This window comes from Lissotriton vulgaris, unplaced genomic scaffold (genome assembly GCF_964263255.1).
Source record: "Lissotriton vulgaris unplaced genomic scaffold, aLisVul1.2 SCAFFOLD_1463, whole genome shotgun sequence".
In the NCBI taxonomy this organism is placed as follows: Eukaryota; Metazoa; Chordata; class Amphibia; order Caudata; family Salamandridae; genus Lissotriton; species Lissotriton vulgaris.
Genome location: NW_028247109.1, coordinates 465,613 through 486,786, shown reverse-complemented (window position 1 = coordinate 486,786; position 21,174 = coordinate 465,613). Strand labels below are relative to the sequence as shown.

At 46.0% G+C, this 21,174-nt stretch overlaps 1 protein-coding gene across 1 annotated transcript in view; it reads right to left on the bottom strand.

The window, feature by feature from the left end:
- The window catches only part of LOC147665634 (small G protein signaling modulator 1-like), a 518,897-nt gene that overhangs the window by 48,962 nt on the left and 448,761 nt on the right, over positions 1–21,174 (bottom strand). Inside the window, exon 11 of the mRNA XM_086949626.1 lies at positions 17,574–17,719. Coding sequence (XP_086805752.1) covers positions 17,574–17,719 — 146 coding nt within the window. The remainder of the gene's footprint in view (positions 1–17,573; positions 17,720–21,174) is intronic.

Sequence of the window (21,174 nt, the reverse complement as noted above, 5' to 3'; positions counted from 1 at the left end):
AGAAAATCTGGGGGGCATGGAATACCTACAGAGGCAATATCTGCGACCCACCATCAGATAATGAGGATGAAAGTTCAGATTCAGAATAAGCGCATGAATGCAAGACGAGCTGTGAAAAGTATGACCTTAACTGTTAGAATAGTGTATTTGTGACTTCATTGTATTGGAAACTGTTTCTAGTGAGAAGATATTGTGCAAAATCTATTGTGTATATTTACAAAAGGTATGCTATAACTATGCAAAAACGAATAAAAATATTCTTTAAAAAAAAATAAAAACAGGCCTTACAGGTAAGTCCATGGGATGGCAAAAGAGGGATCGGGTCGCAAGGGCCTCAGGACCACAGGAGCACACCTTTTTCATCAGTACCCAGGACGGCCAGGCTGGGTGCAGAGCAGATGGGTCAGCCAGGCTCTGTACGTCAAGATTATCTTTGCGGTCAGGAGCAGGTAGGTTGCAGGAACGATTTTTGGACAGCTAACCCACTCACGGAATGGATCTCAGGGGTCTCGATGTTCCTTGATGGGTGCCTGTTGGAGTTCGGATTGGACTCTTCAACTCGGTTTCGGTTGCAGGTTGTCCGGTACCTTGGAGGAAACTGAAAAGTGGGCTATACATCACCTGCCCCACCTTAGGGGTGGTGCTGGCTGAATGGGGACCCACCTCCTAATTTATTTAATTTTCCTACCTGTCCTCGCACCAAACGTGAAGCAGGATATGGGGGTAAGCATCCTCCACTATCTGGAGATGCCTGGGTTGCATTTCAAAGGCGGCATCAATTTTAAATCTTCCCACCTTGGAAGGCCACTCAGGCCTGGGGGGTTGTGAAGCACCTCCGCCCAGAGCAAGCATTGTTCCTGGCCTCTCAGATGGCAGGCTCTCGCCCCATGAGGTCAGAATGCTGTCTGGTGATGGCAGGCCTGCTAAGACTTCTCAGAGATCATGCCAGTGTTTAGTAGGTTTTACGGGGGCCCTCTAAAGTGTACACTGTGTGCATGTGATAATAAATCCAACATCAATATCAGTGTGGATTTATTAAGACGAGATGTTTGGTACCAAACATTCCTGAGTACAGTGAAGCCATCATGGTGCTGGAGAACTCGTAATGACGTGTGTTCAGCTCATGTATTCTCTATGGCTTCCCTATGAACTTATAATACCCAAGAATGGACTTAGATATTGTAGGGCCATTTCTGCTCATGCAGATATGTTCACACATAGGTTATAGTGCAGCCTGCCTTAGGGTTGTAAGGCCAGCACTAGGGGTGGCTTACCTATGTCTTATGCAGTGTCTGTGGGCATAGCGTACAAGGATGTGTACCATGCCGACTCTTCAGTTAACTCCGCACCAAAACACGCAGTCTGCAGTGGCAGTTTGCAGGGTCTTGGTAAGGGGTCCCTAGGGTAGCATCATTTGTGCTGCAGCCTTAGTGGACCCTCTTAAGTCCCAATGCCCTTGGTACCATGGGTACCATTTACTAGTGACTTATAGGGGTTGCTGAAGTTGGGCCAATTGTGATATCGTTTTGGGAAACACCTCTGGCAGTGGGAACCTGGTTAGTATGGACCCAGGGGACTTTCAGTCAAATTCACATAATGGTCCAGGAAAATAATGGGGCCTAACAATATCAAAAGAGGCACTTTAATACATGACCCACCCCCTCCCCCAAATGAAAGTGGATGAAACTAACCTTTCCATAGAGAGCCTTCCTCTTCTAAGTGTCAGAACCTAGAAAGGCCATCTGCACTGGTATGGTTAGTCCCAGGTCTGTGTTCCACTGTAAAGTGCATTACCTGTAGAGATATGGACCGTAACAGTTTGGGGTTTTCACCTTTCATTTGCATGAACCATCTGAGAGGCCTGTGGTCACTTGAACTACGAAGTCAGAACCAACAAGTATGGTCTCAGCTTCGTCATGGACCAAACCACAGCAATGGCTTCTCTGTCAATGGCTCTCCACTGCTGCTCTCTGGGGATCGAGAGAACGGTTGCTGAGCACATTGCCTCTTTCAGGGTGTCAAAAGCCTTTTCACAACTAACTGTCCAGTTCACTTATATTGGCCTCTTCCTGGAGGTACAACACCACTTTACAAACCTGTAATAACCAGACAAGCCAAGGAATGCCCTGACTTGGGCTTGCGTGGTTGGAGCTTCCCAGTCCAAAATTAGAAAGATCCTGCGTTGTAAAGGTTGCACTTGGCTTCCACCTACAAGGTGGCCCAAGTATGCAACAGTACCCTGCCCTATCTGGAACTTGGAGGCCTACAGATTGAAGGGTCACTAAAACCTTTCCCAGGGAACCACGTGCTCCTGACAGGAGGAGCTGAAAACAGCAATATCATCGAGATATGCTGCACTAAAGTTCTCCAATCCATCAAGGACTTTATTCACCAATGTTAGGAAGATGGCAGGGGTATTCTTTAAACCAAAGGACATAACAGTAAACTGATAATGTCCATAAGGTGTGGAGAATGCGGGTTTTTTTCCGGCTCCTGGGGCCATGCTAATCCTCCAGTACCCTGGAGTTAACTCAAAGGTGCTGAGAAATGTGGCTGTCCCCAATTTGATTAACAGCTCATCATCCGTGGCTATTGGGTGAGCATCTGTCTTAGTGACTGCACTAAGACCTCCGGAGTCCACACAGAACCTTATTTCTCCCTTTCTACCCTATGGGTGAGGTTTAGGGACTAAGACCACTGGGTTGGACCAGAGACTCTCAGAAGATTCGATAACCTCTCACTCCAGCATCTTGCTTACTTCAGCTTTGCTGCTCTCCTTCACTCGGTCAGACTGCTGATAGCTCTTTGTTTTCACAGACAATCTGTCTCCAGTGTCCACATGATGGGTACACTAGTGTGGCTGTCCAGGGGTTAAGGAGAGGAGCTCAGCATACTGTTGCAGGACTTGCATGCAATCAGCCTGCTGTTGGTCAGAAAGGGTGTAACGTATCACCATTAGACCCATGCCCTCACCACATCTTCAAAAGAGCCAGCACAACCATCGCACCCCATCTCCGGAAAGTGATCAACATCTCCTTCGAGACAACAACCTCCCCGGAAAGCTAGGGGGCGCTAGGTGGCGCACGAGCGGAATGGCCGCATCTATGTGAGGCTCCTGCAGTCCGACTGCTTAAACATTAATTATCCTGATTAAAACATTAATAATTGCTGTATTCTGCACCTCCCGTCCGAGACTAATGTTACAGGAACCTGCCGGAGGTACCGACGAAGACTGGAGCCTGGCAGCACGGAGCCGCTGGAAGCTGCCTGAGGCGAAGGGACGGGCACAGCAGTCAGGCGAGTGCCGGGGCTCCCACGTAGTTGGCAGGCCGCAAGAAGACCGAGGTAACGGCCTGCATAATAGATACTGTGGCGGCGAAAAACGGGAAGAAAAAAAGGCAGTGGTGAGTCCCCCTACACGAATCCTCCTCGGCGGGTGCTGCACACATCTCCCAATTATCTATGTGCAAGTAATCACACGGGTCGTTAAAAAAGCGCGAACCCCGTGAAGCGGCCATTGCGAGAGCGGAATTAGCCGGCCCAGGACACAGGATTGACAGAAGTGCACGTAAGTTATAATGGGCAAGGAAGAAAAGAGGTGACCACAGGCATTGGCAGTGGTTGTGGATATATGAACGGGCCCTTAGTTTACTGAGGACTTACATGTCATAGCATACAGGCGAGAGCAGCGCAACACCCGATGTTTAAGGACACTGCAAAAACCGCGAATATAGCGACAGAGTACACACACTGCATGGAGTGAGAGCATTTAGGCAGGTGCGCTAACTTACACTTGTCTGAACATTACTTGGGGCACGTCAGATATCTATTGTGCTTTGCGAGCAAAGTCACGGACTGGGTAAGGGCGGAGCCCCAATAAATATTGTGCGGCCTGCATCAATATAAGAAGGTTGTATGTATATAGCAACGGTTTGGGCCTAGCTCATTGGACTCCTCATCAGGGTACCGCGACACGCAATGAAGTGGATAGGCCACTAAAGAGCATGTTACACTAACGGAGGCGTTAAGCAGTTGATTTTGCACCTGCAACCGAGAAGTGATAAACAACAAGTGCATTGTTACTGATAGGCACAAATCATTCGAACGGCACGAGCTGTTGAATAGACGGGAAATATACACACAGGGGTGGGGCTGAGGGCCATCGTGCTACAGAACTGAGAAGCGCTTGCACGAAGAATATCGCACGGCGTACTTGCAGCTCCGGACAGCGCATAGATACTGAGGCAGGCGCAGAGAAGCACTAAGAGTCGTGTGGAGACATGAGAAGGCCAGATGCCCGACAACTTCGCCTCAACTTTGAGGCAAAAAAGAACCCCGCAAAAAACGTAACAGGAGGAGAAGAGGATGGAGCACCGGAAGCAACGGGTGGCAGAGATCCTGGCACCTCCAATGACCTACACACCATACTAACCGAAATGAGGCATGGGTTGCTACCATTGCTGACAAAGTCGACACGCTCACGACGTGTATGGACAATATAGCACGTAAACTGGATCAGCATGATACGCGGCTTAAGGAAGCGGAACAACGCATATCGGATTCGGAGGATATCACTGCACAATTAAAAACAGCAATGACTCAGATGGATAAGCTTATGAAAATCATAGATGCAAAGAACGAGGACATTGAAGCTCGCAGTCGCCGCAACAATGTTCGAATCCTAGGTGTGTCTGAGAGTACCAATACTGGACGGTTGGAACTATATGTAGAAAAAATGCTCACAGCGATGGCTAGAGACGGAGCTCTGTCTACACAATTCATAGTGGAAAGGGCACACAGGTCGCTGGGGCCGCGACCGCGGCCAGGAGCTAATGCGCGGCCCATCATTGCACGTCTGTTAAATTACAGCGACAGAGATGTAGTGTTGAAAGTAGCGAGAGAGAAAAAACAACTCAACTACGAGGGAGTGTCGTTCACCATATTCCCTGACTTCACGATGAGGGTGCAGGAAGAACGGAAAAAATACAATGGCGTGAAGCAGAAGCTGAGACAGGAACAAGTGGACTATGCGCTTTTATACCCAGCACGATTGAGAATCACCTATCAGGGCGGACAAGCCATACACACAACGCCACAATCGGTGGAGAAATTTTTGAAGACTCTGAAACGTAGGAGAACTGAGTCCACAGAACAGAACGAGCTGAAAGAAACAAGACTATCGGATGTCGAATAACTCTGGACAACAACGACGAGATATGGGTTGTGACACAATGAACGTTATACAAACATTAGGAGAGGATCCTGGAGAGTCCTGCATCGATGTCTTTCGTAATGTATAATATCACATGTTACGCTGGGCCAGTTGCTGAATGTAATTCTGGAGTTGGTTAACGATGCGGGGGGGTTATGGATGTAGCACGATCATTTCTTCTTATTATCTGTTTAATTTTTTATTCTGTGTTAGTCGGACGCCCTTGCTGACTCTGAGGTACTGCAAAGAACGGGCGGACCTCGGAATAGCAGCAAGGTTTCAGGTGTGTCACCTGGGGAGATTGCCCCGATGGGAATACCCCCTTTGCCTCATCACTTGGGAATGTTCGGGAGGGGGGTGGAGGGGGGGTGGGGAAGGGAATGTCTGACACGGTTGGGGAGTGTCAGTGGGAGGGGGAGGAGAGAGGGGAGGTTCAATTATTGCAAGACACGAGGTACGGTACAGGTTCAGATCTATAGACAGGCAAAAGGCTTAGGAAACGAGACAGGGCTTGACTCTTTTGCAAAGATTTGTTGTCAAACGATAGACAAAAATAGTTGATGATGGGAGGACATCGACTGTGACAATATTGTCTTGGAATATACGGGGTCTCAATGATGCTAGAAAAGGCAGAAATGTAGTGACGTATCTAGATCGCCAACAGGTACTTATAGCGTTGCTACAGGAAACGCATTTACATCCACGTTCGAGTCACACATTTGCAAGTAAGTGGGCATCGGTTAGGGTGTTCTCCTCTTACTCCACAAATGCCAGAGGCTATGCCATTTTGATTAAGAGGTCGATTCAATTCAGTGTGATGGGTGACTTAATAGACACAGAGGGCAGATATGTTATTGTGTGGGAAGACTTGGAACTGATACGGTCACAATCGTGAATTGCTACGCACCAAACATTGACACGCCTGCATTTTTCACAACATTTTGGGGGAAGGTTATAAACATTGGATCGATGCACATTATCGGCAGGGGGGATTTCAATGTAACCATGACCCCTAGACTAGATAGAGCAGATGGCTGTGTGCAATACAATAAGCGGTCTAGAGATGTATTACAAGGCATTATGGAAGAAGGAGGTCTAGTTGATAGCTGGCGGTTTGTGCACCCTACGCAAAGAGAAGGAGCACACTTCACCTCTTATACAGACACCTGGGCCCGTCTTGACTATTGTCTCCTATCTCAAGGGCTGAGCACAGACATAGGGAAAGTTGTACATTTAGCCAGAACATACTCAGACCACTGTCCTGTGTTCACTGTCCTGTGTTAGTACAATTGTGAATGCCTGGCTATGGCAGGGCACGACCTCCGTGGAGGCTTCAACCCACAGCACTGTTAGACGTAGTGTTTAAAACAGAATTGGGCGCAGAAATTGCAGCATTCTTCCCTCGCAACAAAGGATCAGTGGAGAGTGTAGAGGTAGTGTGGGAAGCATTTAAAGTTACGATTAGAGGGTACTGCATCTCCAAAAGCTTTGGGGTGTTACGTGATATACGAGGTACCATGCGTAAATTGGAACGAGATCTGAAAGGGTTGGAGGCACAGATGACAAGAGGGAGCACTGGGAGGATACACAAAGATTTTAGGGCTAAGCTATCGGAATACGAAGAGGAAGCTGCGAGGGAGGCAAAATTCAGAGGGAAACACTGGTCAGCACGACGATACTGTGAAGGAGAGAGACCAGGTCGAGCGCTAGCAGAAATGACTAGAAATCCCTGTTCCAGTACCAGCATATTGGAGGTTAACACGCCAGAGGGCGGGACATGTCAGGACACAGAGGGAATTTTGCAGGCGTTTAAGACACATTATGAAAAGCTACATACTACGCAAAGATCAGAGGAAGTGAGGTTCGAGAATTTTCTGGATGGCATTGCATTGTGTTGGCTAAGTGACGTGCACAGAACGTTCCTTGGCGCTCCTTTAGAGCTCAATGAGATCAGAGAGGCAATAATGTCACTAAAAAATGGGAAGGCGTCCGGGATTGATGGACTGCCTGCTGAATTCTATAAAAGTTACATAGACATCATGGCCCCCGTACTGAAAGAAGTGTTTGAGGAATCATTGGAGTTAGGGGTGTTACCTAGCTCGATGCGTGAGGTAGTCATCACTTCCCTTTTAAAACCAGGGAAAGACCCCACAGACTGTGATTCTTATCGCCCACTATCCCTCATGAATTGTGATGCTAAAATATTAGCTAAAGTTCTGGCCTCACGTCTTTCTCTCCTTATGACGAAGATAGTACTACCTGATCAAGCGGGGTTTGTTCCTGGCAGGTCCACAAATCACAATTTGGGCACCCTTTTTTCATTAATTCAAACCATAGCCCCCGAGTTCCCAGTAGCTGCAGTTTTTCTGGATGCTACGAGAGCATTCGATTTGGTTGAATGGCAGTATTTATTCTCCATCCTGCACATAATTGGTTTTCCCAAATTGTTTATTTCCTGGATCCAGTTGCTCTATACCCGACCTACTGCCAGAGTCCTTATTAATGGTCATCTCTCCACTCAGCTGTCGATTACGAGGGGTACCCACTTTCCCCCTTTCTATTCGCTATTACGATTGAGCCACTAGCATGTCGTCTACGGCAGCTTCACAAGGAGAGCGCGTTCAAATGCTTCCAACGACAAATCGGGGTGTTACTATATGCGGATGACTTGACGCTCTACGTCACGGATCCTCAAACTAATCTCAATCCCTTGTTACGCGAATTCTTGGTGTTCGGGGGGTTGTCGGGCATACAAATAAATTCTTACCACTCACTCCCGCAGTGTCAGAGTTCCAGCTGGATTACCTGTGAAAATGGTGTAGCTCGGACCTCCGCTATCTGGGTATTCAGGTCTCAACGGATAGGGAAGAGACACTCAGACTAAATAATGGCACAGCAATTACATAGCTGGCCGATAATGTTACACGGTGGATATCCTTACCACTGTCCATGGCAGGTAGAGCGTTGCTTATTAAAATGGTGATACTACCTCGTTTTTTGTATCTTTTCCTAAATATCCCTTATTACCCAGGGGCCTTTTTTTTCAGGACGCTACGTTTGGAATTGCTCCGGCTGTTCTGGGGTGGTAAGCAACCACGGCTGAAATGGTCTGTCATCACTCAGCCATATGATAAAGGGGGATTTGATATACCTGATTTCGAGGTATATTATATATGCGCGCAGGCGCATTACGTCTATCATTGGATGGTGCCAACGACATGTATGCCGCAGTTGGCAGTGGAAGACTGGGTGGCACCGCCACTTCCCCTAGCTGGCCTCCTACACGGCCCTGTTGAAGCCCTAGAAACGCCGTTCACCACAGTGTCATGCACGATCGATGCCTGGAGAAGAATTGCGAAAATGTTGCACCTCAAGCTATTGTATTCTCCACGCATGCCGCTGACATACCATCCCAAGATATGGTTATTGCAGGAAACAGGGTTCCAAGTAATGTGCAGGCGCCTTAAGATGGCTACGTGGGGAGATCTCTTCCTGGACGGGTAGCTTCGCAGTAGGGAGCAGTTGTTCCAGGGACTTTTTCTATTATGTGCGTCTGACACAAGGGCTTAAAAATATCTTACCAGATTACCCAAAGGAACCTGAGACCGTCACCCCATTACATGGGATGCTGAGTTCGTCAGATGGGAGACACGTGGTCTCTATTATTTATAGTAGCATTAGGTTTCAATACCAAGGCGCTGAGAGCACGGCTTGCAGGCGATGGAGTGAAGATATAGGAAATTAAACATCTGAAGCACAATGGAGCTATTGTTGTGGTATCACTGCTAACATATCGGCTAGTTGCAGGCTTAAGATAATCCATTATAGGTTCTTACAGAGGCTATACTACACACCAGTTAAGAAATTCCGATTTCACTTGTCAGATAATGATAGATGTGTAAGATGTAAGGCAGAAGGAGCGGGGTTCATGCACTTAGCGTGGGACTGCCCTGGGGTACGGGAATACTGGACACAGGTATACACAGCCCTACAGGCAATGGTGGAGAGTACGTTCGACAGGGACCCACTCATCATGCTACTGGGATACACCATGCAGATACCTAAACAAAACAGGAAATTTCTTGACATTGCTTTGCTGCTTGCAAAACGTAGAGTTGCATGTCATTGGGGGGAGAGGCAGAGCACCGAAGTTTAAGGTCTTGCTCACTGATATCACATACTGCCAAGAACAGCACGCAGTCTATGCTGAACCACAGCCAATGGCGAGCAGGCCTAGAGATATATGGGGCCCTCTGCAGGTGTACCTTTTCAACAGTACAGGGTCGCAAGTGGGTGAAGAGACAGATGGGCGGGAGGATAGCACAGCTTTATCAATGTGAATGTAACTTATATATACATCGACCATAAGGTGGGAAAGTATGGATGATGATGTCGTGCACAGACATATGAGGCTAGTGGCTGTAGTACTTCTGCTAATTATGTACGTTATGAAAGAAATTGCGGGGATGAAATGCTAACCCTGATTGACCCTTGGACTATACTGAGACCGCATTATAACATGGGGTTTGACGATGAGCTATGTTGTCTTTCCTCACCATGCTTCAGACCTGCAGAAAAGCAATATGTAATAAGCTATGTCTTGTCGTATAAGCTGCTGATATTGGTCATTTTCAGAACTGATCTGTTGTACTTACTTGAATGTATGAAATTGTACCTTTGTTTTAACTTGAAAAATGATATAAATAAAGTTGAAAAAAAAAAAAAACCTTCCCGGAAAGCTGGAAGCACGCCGAGATCAACGCCTTACTAAAGAAACCCAAGGCGGACCCCAAGGACCTCAAGAACTTCCGACCCATCTCCCTGCTCCCGTTCCCGGCGTAGCTCAACGAGAAAATCGTCAACAAACATCTGACCCGCTACCCGAGGACAGCATCCCGGACCAGTCGCAGTCCGGGTTCCGATGCAACCACAGCACCGAAAACGCCCTCATCGCTGCCACCGATGACATCAGGACCATGCTAGACAACGAAGAAACAGCAGCCCTTATCCTCCTGGACCTCTCAGCCGCCTTCGATAAAGTCTGCCACCGCACACTAAGTGCATTCAACAACAATGTCCTGATCGGTAACAATACGTAGGCAATTAATTATGTATGCATACAGCATTACTCATGGGGAAAGAAGGAGAGACCGCTTCAATTTAGCAAAAGATAATTAATCATCTTTATAGTGTAACATCAGTTATGGTCACGGAGTATACAGTTATAAGCAGCACTGCATAATTAAATTGAAGACAACCATAAAACACTTGGTGCATAAAAGTGATTGTGATGAAAGTGGCGGCGCAAGTGAAGAAGTGAACAGCAAAAGCGGCGCTCTGTGATGTGGTGCAAATAATTTACAGTGAGTGGCTCCAAGGTAAGTGACAACATGATATCACAATACACAGAGAATTTTTAAATTGGTTGGTGAGCCACACAGGAAGAGTACGCCTGTAAATACGCTGTTGGGTCTACGGCGTTTCGATCCAGGTGAATTTGGATCGTCATCAGTACTGGGTTGTCTGATTTAGGGTGTGCTGCAAGGAAGGGGAGACAGGAAAAATCAGGCAAGGGGTTGGGGCAGAGCAAAGGGGACAGGGTCCAGGATTACAATCTGTTTACCTTGGTGTAATTCCGTTTTAGTTGGTTATGAGATGTGGGGTGGCCCATGAAGAATTCTGGTTCCCCAAGACAAGATGGTCCGAGTTTTAGTTCAAGTTGGTCCAAGTTTCTAGGATTTGGCTCTCTGGGGAGAAGAAAGAGGGCGGGATGAGTGGAGCAGTATAGCTTGTGCATCTACTTAAAAACGGCCTAGTTTGACCGCCGTATACCGCCGTATATGGTGCACGATAAGAGTGTGCTTGGTTTAGAGACTGGATGTATTGGATCGTGGCGTGGGCAGAAGTCAGGAGGAACGAACCTGATTTGGGCGGCATCCGATTAATTATCTTTTGCTAAATTGAAGCGGTCTCTCCTTCTTTCCCCATGAGTAATGCTGTATGCATACATAATTAACTGCCTACGTATTGTTACCGATCAGGACATTGTTGTTGAATGCACTTTACTTACCCAATCCTGAACTGGTCAATGGGTTCCACTCCTGTAAACTTTACAAAACCGCACACTAAGAGCACGCCTACCTGACGCCGGGATCCAAGAGAAGGCCCTGGACTGGACCACATCCTTCCTCTCCGGCAGAACTCAGAGTGTCCGCCTCCCACCCTTCCGCTCCAATGCCACCGAGATCATCTGCCGCGTACCCCAGGGCTCATCCCTCAGCCCGACGCTGTTTAACATCTACATGGCACTCCTCGCCCACGTCGCCCGACAGCACAACCTCAACATCATCATTCCCTATGCCGATGACACCCAGCTGATCTTCTCCCTCACAAAAGACCCTCACACCGCAAAGACCAACCTCCACGAAGGAATGAAGGCCATCGCTGAATGGATGAAGAACAGCCGGCTGAAGCTGAACTCGAACAAGACGAAGGTCCTCATCCTCAGTGCCACCCCTTCAGCCTTGCGACGACTCCTGGTGGCCGAAATCATGGGACCAGCCCGACACCCACCGACCACACACTTAATCTAGGGGCCATCCTCGACTCTAACCTCTCCATGACCAAGCAGGTCAACGCCGCCTCCTCATCCTGCTTCAAAACCCTCCAAATGCTCCGTAGGATCTTCAAGTGGATCCCCATCAAAACGAGAAGAACGGTCACCAAGGCCCTCGTCACCAGCAGACTGGACTACGGAAACGCCCTCCATGCAGGAACGTCGGTCAAGCTCCTGTGACGGCTACAGCGCATCCAGAACGCCTCTGCACGTCTGATCCTCGACATCCCCCGCCACATCACACCCCACCTGAGAGACCTGCACTGGCTCCCCTTCAACAAGAGGATAACCTTCAAGCTCCTCATCCACGCACACAAAGCTCTCCATAACACCGGACCAGCATACCTCAACAGACAACTCAGATTCTACACCCCCGCCCGCCAGCTCCACTCCACAGACCTCGCCCTTGCCACCATCCCCCGCATCGGAAGAACGACCACCGGCGGCAGATCCTTCTCTCACCTTGCCGCCAATACCTAGAACACCCTCCCCACTAACCTATGGCAGACCCAAGACCTACTGGCCTTCAGAAGACTCCTCAAGACCTGGCTCTTCGAGCAGTAGCAGCTCCTTCCCTCTCTCCAGTGCCTTCTGACCCTCATGGGCATGTAGTGGGCTTTACAAGTGACCTGATTGATTGATTGATAGATAGACAACTCCATCTACTGAACCATCTTTGGGACTGTATGTGAGGAAGACAGGGAGAGGTTCACTCTCTGTCACCTCAATGGTGACCATCAGCATGGTCACATCATCCCTGTAACAGAAAAGGCACATGGATCACCCTTCAGAGTGTCCAGCTAGTGCCCGGGTCTACCAAGTAGGTGACCTTGTTTTTCTTCTCTAGGATAGAGTAAGGATCACTCCGTTTGTCTTGGAGGGCCCTTGGTGTCTAAGGCTCAAAACTCGCTCCTTCTGCCCTGGTTGGAACTCCACCAGTGCAGCCTTTTGGTCATACATTCGGAGATCTTGGCTGCCACAAGGTTTTTGGAAGCTTTTTCCATGTACTCTGCCATTCTGGAACAACATCTTGCTACGGTTCTTGGATAGGCTTCTCCCAGCCTGCCTTCACAGGAGCAAGTGGTCCCCTAACAGGATGGCCAAACAGAAGTTCAAATGGGGACAACCCTACTCCCTTCTGAGGCACCTCTCTGTAGGCGAAAGGCAGGCATGGCAAAAGGACATCCCATCTCCTTTTGAGTTTGTCAGAGAGTCCCATGATCATGCCTTTCAATTTCTTGTTGAATCTTTCAACACGCCTGTTGGTTTGTGGGTGATAAGGTGTAGTGAACTTGTAGTCCACTCCACACTCATTCCACATGTTTGTCAGGTATGCAGACATGAATTTGGAACCTCGGTCTGATACCACCTCATTAAGAAACCCTATCCTGGTATATATACCAATGAGGGTTGTGGCTACTGCAGTGGCTATAGTAGTCCTAAGAGGAATTGCATCAGGATATCTAGTAGCTTGACCACTACTACCAGTGTGACTTTGTTTCCTGATTCTGTGGGAGGTTACAGTGGACCCACTATGTCCACACCTACCCTTTCAAAGGGAACCCTCACCACTGGTAGTGGAATTAAGGGGGCCCTAGCATTCCTTCCTGTTTTGCCACCTGCTTGACAGGTGAAACAGGAGCTGACAAACTTTGTTACTTTCTAGGACATGTTTGGCCAGTAGAAGTGGCTGCTTTACCTGCTCCGAGTTTTTGTCTGGCCAAGATGCCTAGCTAGGGGAATGTCATGGGCCAATGTGAGGAGGAATTCTCTGAACGCCTGAGGCACTACCACTCTCCTAGTGGCACCAGGTGTTGGGTCTCTGGCCTCAGTGTACAGAAGTCCCTCCTCCCAATAGGTCCCGTGGGAGCAACTGACATCTCTCTTTTCCTGTGCAGCAGCTTGCTGTCACAGGCTTTCAGGAGTTGAACAGACCTGCTGTCCAGGGAACAGCTGTTCCGTGGAGGGTCCCCCTGGTCCCAGGAGCTCAAGTTGATAAGGCTAAAGTTCCATGGGCTCAGTTCCCTCTTGGGTTGGCAAGCCCTCTTCATGAGAAGAGGGGTCCTGAGTTTTTGGCTGCTCAGAAGCTGATCCCCAGTCTTCTCACCTTTCCTGTTGGATGGTTGAGCTGAGATCTACAGATCATTTCCAAGCAAACAGGCAACAGGAGGTTTTGGAGAAACCATTACCTGATTCAGGCCAGTAAACCCTCCCCACTCTAATGTGCCCATAGCCATGGGGTGGTCTGGAGTGACCCTGTCAGTACTGGTGACTCAATAGGTTTTTCCAGACAGGTATTATCCTGGAGAAACCAGTGTATCTCTCTCCATGGTGACACTGGCACCTGCATCCTTCAGGGCTTCTATCTCAGTCTTGTTAATCAAGGGGAACTGCTGGTACTTAAAGTTAGTGGGTCAGACAGCTATACAGGCACAATCTACTCAACCCACACATAGATACTAGAACAGCTTCAGTGTGTACCCTGATTTGCTCGGGGAACACTTTTAATCCCATCTGGAGACTTACTACACCAGTGCTAACTGGAGAGGTACTAGGGGCACTTTTGGTAGGACAGGCAGTGTCTCCTGTTCAGTGTCCCAACTTCTTACAGTTGTTACACCAGGCATTTAAGGGATCAAAGTTGTTACCTTTGTACCTACTGCTGGGCTGTGAAGAGGTCTTGGGCCCACCCTCCTGAGTAGGATTTTGGCAGCCTTTAGAAGACTCTTGATTTTTATCTTTAGGGGGGGGGATCAACTCTTTCTCCTGGGGAGGTTTTGTAACCCCTTTCTTTTGGTCAACCCCAGTGGTGGCATGGTCACTCTAGTCTTGACCCAGTGTTCTGCCTTCTTTTCCAATCCATGGGGAGGAATTAGACCTAGGTCTACCAGATTAGTACAATTAATTAACATGTTCTTTTATAAAGAGCATATAAAGCCCAGCACAGCCTTATGCATAACTCCCAGTTAACCAAGCATCTAGTATTTCTACTGAGTAGTATATGAAGTCAACCCAGAACTGACTCAAGGTTTTGTGAGCCCCCTGAATCTAATTCTATACTCTTTAGTTGTGAGCCCAAAGCCCCCAATCAGGGTGCCCTTCATGAGGTCATAGGATTCAGCATCTGCCCCAGTAAGGGTCAGGAGTCTGACCTTGCAGTTACCAGTGAACAGTTCCCAGCAATGCTCTCCAGGGTGATTTCTTCACTTGTCTCATTCCACAAGCCCTCTCAAAGGCTGTGAACCATTTAACTTCTTCAATTTGGGGGCAATCCATTTGGGGATTTTAAGGTCATAAGAGGGTTCCCCTGTGCCAACGTATTATATAGCTGCCAACATTTATGGGTGCCAGACCCAACTCTGCTCTCTCTTCTTCTAACGGCAGGAGTCTATCCTCCAGGGATAGTCTTTTGGACTACCATTTCTAAAAGGATGTCCTCTTCATTGAGGCTATCCTCCATGCTACTCAGGGTGCCGGTCCTGCCTGTGTGGGATCTAGGTCCCTTAACCACTACTTTTGGGAAGATGAGAACAGTGGCCACATCCTCTCTATGTAGGTGGGGGCATAGGAAAGTGACCTCCTCTTTACTACTTTCTCCTTCTCCTGGGGCTTTATTCTCCTCCCCTCTGGGGAAAGGGCATCACCCTAACCTGATTGTGTCAAATCCTTCCATTCAAGATGGAGGATTTTCTAAGGAGGGGGTCACCTCAGTCCAGGACACCTTAGGGGTGATCCTGGCAGAGACTCGCCTCTCCTAATTACTAATTTTCCTGCCAAACTTGCTGCCAAAATTGGGGCTTGGTCAGGGGGACTGGCATCTCCACTAGCTGGCGATGCCCTGGCTAGCATATCAATGGACAGGAAACCTTTGAGGCTCACCGCCCTGAATGCTGTTCCTGCTTGGGGGTAGATGTGAAGCACTTCCACCCCAAGCAGCCTTTGTCCCTGACCCACAAGAGCACAAGGGATCTTACCTCAGGGGGTCAGAAACAAGTATGTGTGTGTCAGGCTGGTGCAGACCAGTCAGCTGGACACAAGGGAGTTGATTATTTTATAAGGGGGCATCTCTTAGATGCCCTCTGGGTGCATTTTGTAATAAATCCAACACTGGCATCAGTGTGGGTTTATTATGCTCAAGGGTTTGATACTAAACCCCTTCGCATTCAGTAAATCCATCATGGATCTGTGGAGTTCGTAATGATAAACTCCCAGCCCATGAACTCAATATGGCTCCCCTGCACTTACAATGTATGTGAATGGCACAGACAATGCAGGGGCACATTGCTCATGCAGTTGAGCCCTCACCTGTGATATACTGCACCCTGCCTTAGGGCTGTGAGGCCTGCTAGAGTGGTGACTTACCTATGCCACAGGGAGTGGTTGGTGGGCATGGCAAATAGGAATGTGTGCCTGTGCCACAACACACAGTCTGAAATGGCAGTGTGTTAACAATTCACCTGTTAACCCACTGAATATGGGTTGTCAGATTTATATGTTTCTACGACCATGCCCGTTCCAATTATTTATTTTTGGAAGTATGGACAGATTTCAGTGCTGTTTAACGAAATGTCATTTAACTAATGGATGAATAGACTTGTTTGGTGAAGGGTCTTTGAGGGTGGCATAACACATGCTGCAGCCCTTAGAGACCCTCTCTGGTACCTCTTATAAGAGACTTACATGTGAGCCAGAGGTGTGCCTATTGTGGGAACAAAGGTACAGTTTTGGGAAAGAACAAAGGCACTGCGAACATTATTGACAGGGTTCCAGTTCACACTCAGTCAAAGTACATCAGATATCTGGCAAAAAGCGTGGGGTGGGGGAACCATGCAAAAAGAAGCTCTTTCCTACAGTCAGTTTAGGTCCTAGACCTTAAAAAAAGTAAACGTTCACAGGTAAGGCAGCGGTGCAGGATCAGATTAAAAAAGAATTAACAGGAAGCTAAGTGCACCAGTAAATATCAGATAAAGCCAACGCAGCACGTTCCAGGAAATAAGACAAAATGAATGATATTGAATTACAGTTATTTGTGGGCTATGACAGAAGAAAGGAAATGAGGCTTGAGTTGAAAGAAGAGAGATCAAAAGAAAGCCAAAACAGTTTTGAACTAAACTACAGAAGGTATGCATAGACCGTTGTGAGGGGAGATAAATAGAATGGTGATGAAATGGTGGACCACACAGATAGGGAGGAAGCAAGGAAGCAGGGCCGGACTCACCAATCTGCCATGGCATTTCCGTGTTAAACTGCAGGCTAATGAGCTACTTTTGTAGCAGGATGGGTGGACAAAAAAGCCCTCCTATTAGTAGTTCAGTGTGTACTGGGGTTTCCATTTCTATTTTTACTGGGGCTAATTTGTCCTAAAGTCAGTCCCTGGTAGGTACAGAGGGAAAAAAAGTGTTTGCGAGGCAAGAAAAACAAATGTTGGGTAAAGAAGATTGTTTCAGAAACCTACTCAAACAATGCTAGATGAAGTGCCAAGATCCTTGCATCGCCATTGACTGGACTGAATAACATGAACATGGCTGTGAAGAGGTCCAATATGTACAGTTTGGAATATATTAATCTTAAATCGACTTGTAATAATATTCATTATGTAAATTCTTTCTGTGCGTGTCACATAAGAACACTGTAAAAAGAAGTAAATCGATTGTACAAATTTAAAGAGACAAGACATTAAAATCAATGTATATGTATGTTTATAATAAATTATTCAGCTGACTCCTGAGAAGTACAAATTCATACCTCACTATCCAACAAATACTTTTGCCAAACGTCTGCAGTTAGTCCAAAATGTTCATCCGCCGACATCTCAGGAGATACAATCATGTGGTTAACTAATGCAGACAAATGGGTTCTCACAGTCGAAAGATGCCTGCAGTATGCCAGCCCTGGACAGCAAAAAAGTAACAGAAACCATTAAAGGTGTAAATGTCATGTTCAGTATCTGCTTCTCGTATGCACTTCATCATCATAACTAAACCCAATTGCAGTTGCGCATTTTGAGATTAAGCAGCTGTAATCGACATTTTAAAAGAGAACTTAGAAAAAGCTAAAATAGAAAGCATTTTCTACAATTTAGTTTAAACTGTATTCAATGTTTGTGATATTTTGGCCGGACTAGGGACCAAAATCAGCCAAGGCAATTTTTGTCACACCAGCCCCGATGATAGAACGAGCAAAGCCGATTCGACTACTGCAAGATTGTAACTGGGGAGAATAGTTTTGGAACGATTAAATATGGCGCATTTAACAAGGTCTTTTGATACATTGGCCCAGATGAATCAAGCTAAAAACCGGTCGCAAAGGGGCAGATTTTCAGAATCTGCCCCTTTGCGACTGGTATTTTTGCATTTGGATGCATCATCCCAAATGCAAAAATTGCAATTTAAGAAATCGCAAAATTGCGATTACTTTATTGAGATTCCTTAAATGCAATGCATTAAAGTTAAAAAAAATAGCGATTTCGCTAATAGGAGGGGCAAGTTACCGTGAAGTTGAACTTCATGGTAATTTGCAAAAACTTTAAAAAATGCACTAAAGTGCATTTTTCAAAGTTCCATTTTACACACAAACATGTGTGTGTAAGATGTACCCATATGCAGATTTCAGTGGTGCAACAGGGTGTCCTTTTGACACCCTGGCACCCTTGAAATTGCAATCTCAATTTGCGATTCTCAAATTGAGAATCGCATATTGAGATGGGGGGGGTATTCCTTAATTGCGACTCGCAATTTGAGAGTCGCAATTAAGGAATTTTAAGGAATTGCTATTTTTTAAGCGAGTTCTTCATGCACTGCATTTTGCATTCCTTATTAGCGAATCCTTATTTTCCGCTAATAAGGAATCGCTAAATGGATGTTTGCTGCATCTAGAGGATTGTCTTCTATCCTGCTAAATTTTCCAATTTATTCTTCCTTTCATCTGGTCTTCATCAAATGTACCTTCTTCAGCTCTACTTACTCTAAATGTCCCCTCCACTACTTTTCTCTCATCATAATGCGTTTATTTCCTTTCGCCCCTCTTTTTTTCCTGCTCCTTTTTTTCTTATTATGGCTCCCTCATTCTGCACCCTTTGTGTTTACTTCCATTTTCGTTCTTTGCCTCCTGCCCCCTACTCTATCCCATATCTTTTTCCTTAAGCCCTCGTAGAACAAACATTTGCAACGTAATAGATCTCAAATTTGTGGGAGTTAGAGCTATTGGCGTTGTAAATGACAATGTTTTTTGATTTGGTGTGGAGTGGAATTATGTGTGTTGAATTGGAATTGCTGGTAGTGGAATTGTGCTTGGTGGAATTTTGAGGTGTGGAGTGGATTTGTGTAGTGGAATATATGGCATGGTGTACAGTGGAATTATGTGGATAGTAATTTTGTGGTATTAAGTGTACTGGAATTATGTGGAGTGGGATTGTGGGTCATGGAGTGCAATTACGTGGAAGGGTATTTTGTGTTGTGGAGTGATATTTAGTGGACTTTGATTATGTGGTGTGCTGTTGAATGTTGTGGCATTATGTGTAATTCTGTGGTGTGGATTGGATGTATGTAGTGTGCTGTGCAATTGTGTTGTTGAGTTGAACTATGTGATTTGTCGTCAAATTATGTGGTGTGGTATGTTAATGTGTATAGTTGAATTGTGAGGTATGGAAGTGTGTGGCATTGAGTGAAATTATGCTGACTGGAATTATATAGTTACCCCCAACAGGGGCAGTCCTGAGACCTGAACCTGGGGCAAAATAAAGACTAGAATCCTAACAAAGGTTCAAGTTAAATCTCGTAAGTAGTGTAAAATACAAGGTAAATTCGCAAAAGAATTAGACCGAAACATGATGAAATCAAGAGAAAAAGAACAAAAAGAGAAAGGAAAAGAGTAAAGAAATATTTTAAACAAGTGATACCCCCACAGGTTTGAATGTTATATATGTGTAGAACATTTATTGATAATAGCAACAGTAACACACTAATGGCGCTCAATAAGTTACACAATCATAAAGACAACATACTGTGTATACATAAAGAGTGGCAGAGGAAAAACTACATTTATGTGGTTTAGACAAAAGAGAAACGACACATAGCAAAAATGCTTCCTCTTAAATCAGGGTCACATGTAGGCATCAACGGCGTTACGACCATATTAGAATTAGATGGTCATCATCAGGACAAAGAATAATGAATACCAGAGTGTCCGATAGGAAATATGATAAAGTCTAAAAAGGAACAAAGGGGTATCAGAATTTTTTTGTATGTGCCGGTGTCACATCATAGGACAAGATGGGGAGAATATTCTAAGAAGGAAGCCACTTAGGGCCAGATGTAGGTAATCTCGATTTACCTACTCTTAAATACCGAATCATACCGATTCGGTATTTAATAGTAGGTAAATGGGATGTAGGTAATTTCACTTTTGAAATTACCGAATCGGATTGATTCAGTAATTACCGAATCGGTATTTACCGATTCGGTAATTGCCATTGATGCTAATGGGCCTTGAGGCCCATAGGAATCAGTGCCAATTACCGAATCAGTAAATACCGATTCAGTAAAATTACCGAATGTGCAAGGGGGACAGGGTGTCACTTTGACACCCTGTTGCACCCCTCAATTGTGCATGGGTGCACATGTTGCTGACATACATGCCCTTAGGGCATGTATGTCTGCAACATGGCACGTTTTTTAAAGCAAAAAAAATGCTTTTTGAAGGGTTTTCATTATTTACCACCAACTTCTAGTTGGTGGTAAATAACGAATTCTTAAACCCTTGTAGCACTGATTACAGTGCTACCTACATGTTGAATTACAGAATCAGTAATTTACCAATTCGGTATTTTACCGAATCAGAAAAATTACAAATTCGGTAAAGTTACCGATTCTGTAATTTAATATGCCCCTACATCTCAATATCCAAATACCGGTCGGAAACGGCGGAAAATCAGTATTTTCGGCCGTTTCCGACCGGTATTTGGATACCTACATCTGGCCCTTAAAGAGAAGAGAAAAACCAAAAGAAATTGGTATCTAAAAAGGAATTATATAGCATGGTGTATTTGTGTGTTTTGTGTTACCAAGTTTAAAAATGAAGAAATATCATTACAAAGGTGGCCTTTCATTGTGCACAAATTCACAAAACAAAAACACATGACTACCACCAAAAGAAACACACAACCGTCACTTCAATTTCAGACCCAAACAAGGAGGTGCTGCAAACAAAACATCCACGTTCAACATGAGCGGGGAAATAAGAAAATAGTTCCAAGATCAAACACTTTAACACACCGGTGGAAACCTAGCAGAGATGTGAAATGTAGTGGCTTTAAAGTATGAAATGTGCACATTTTTTGAAGCGTGTA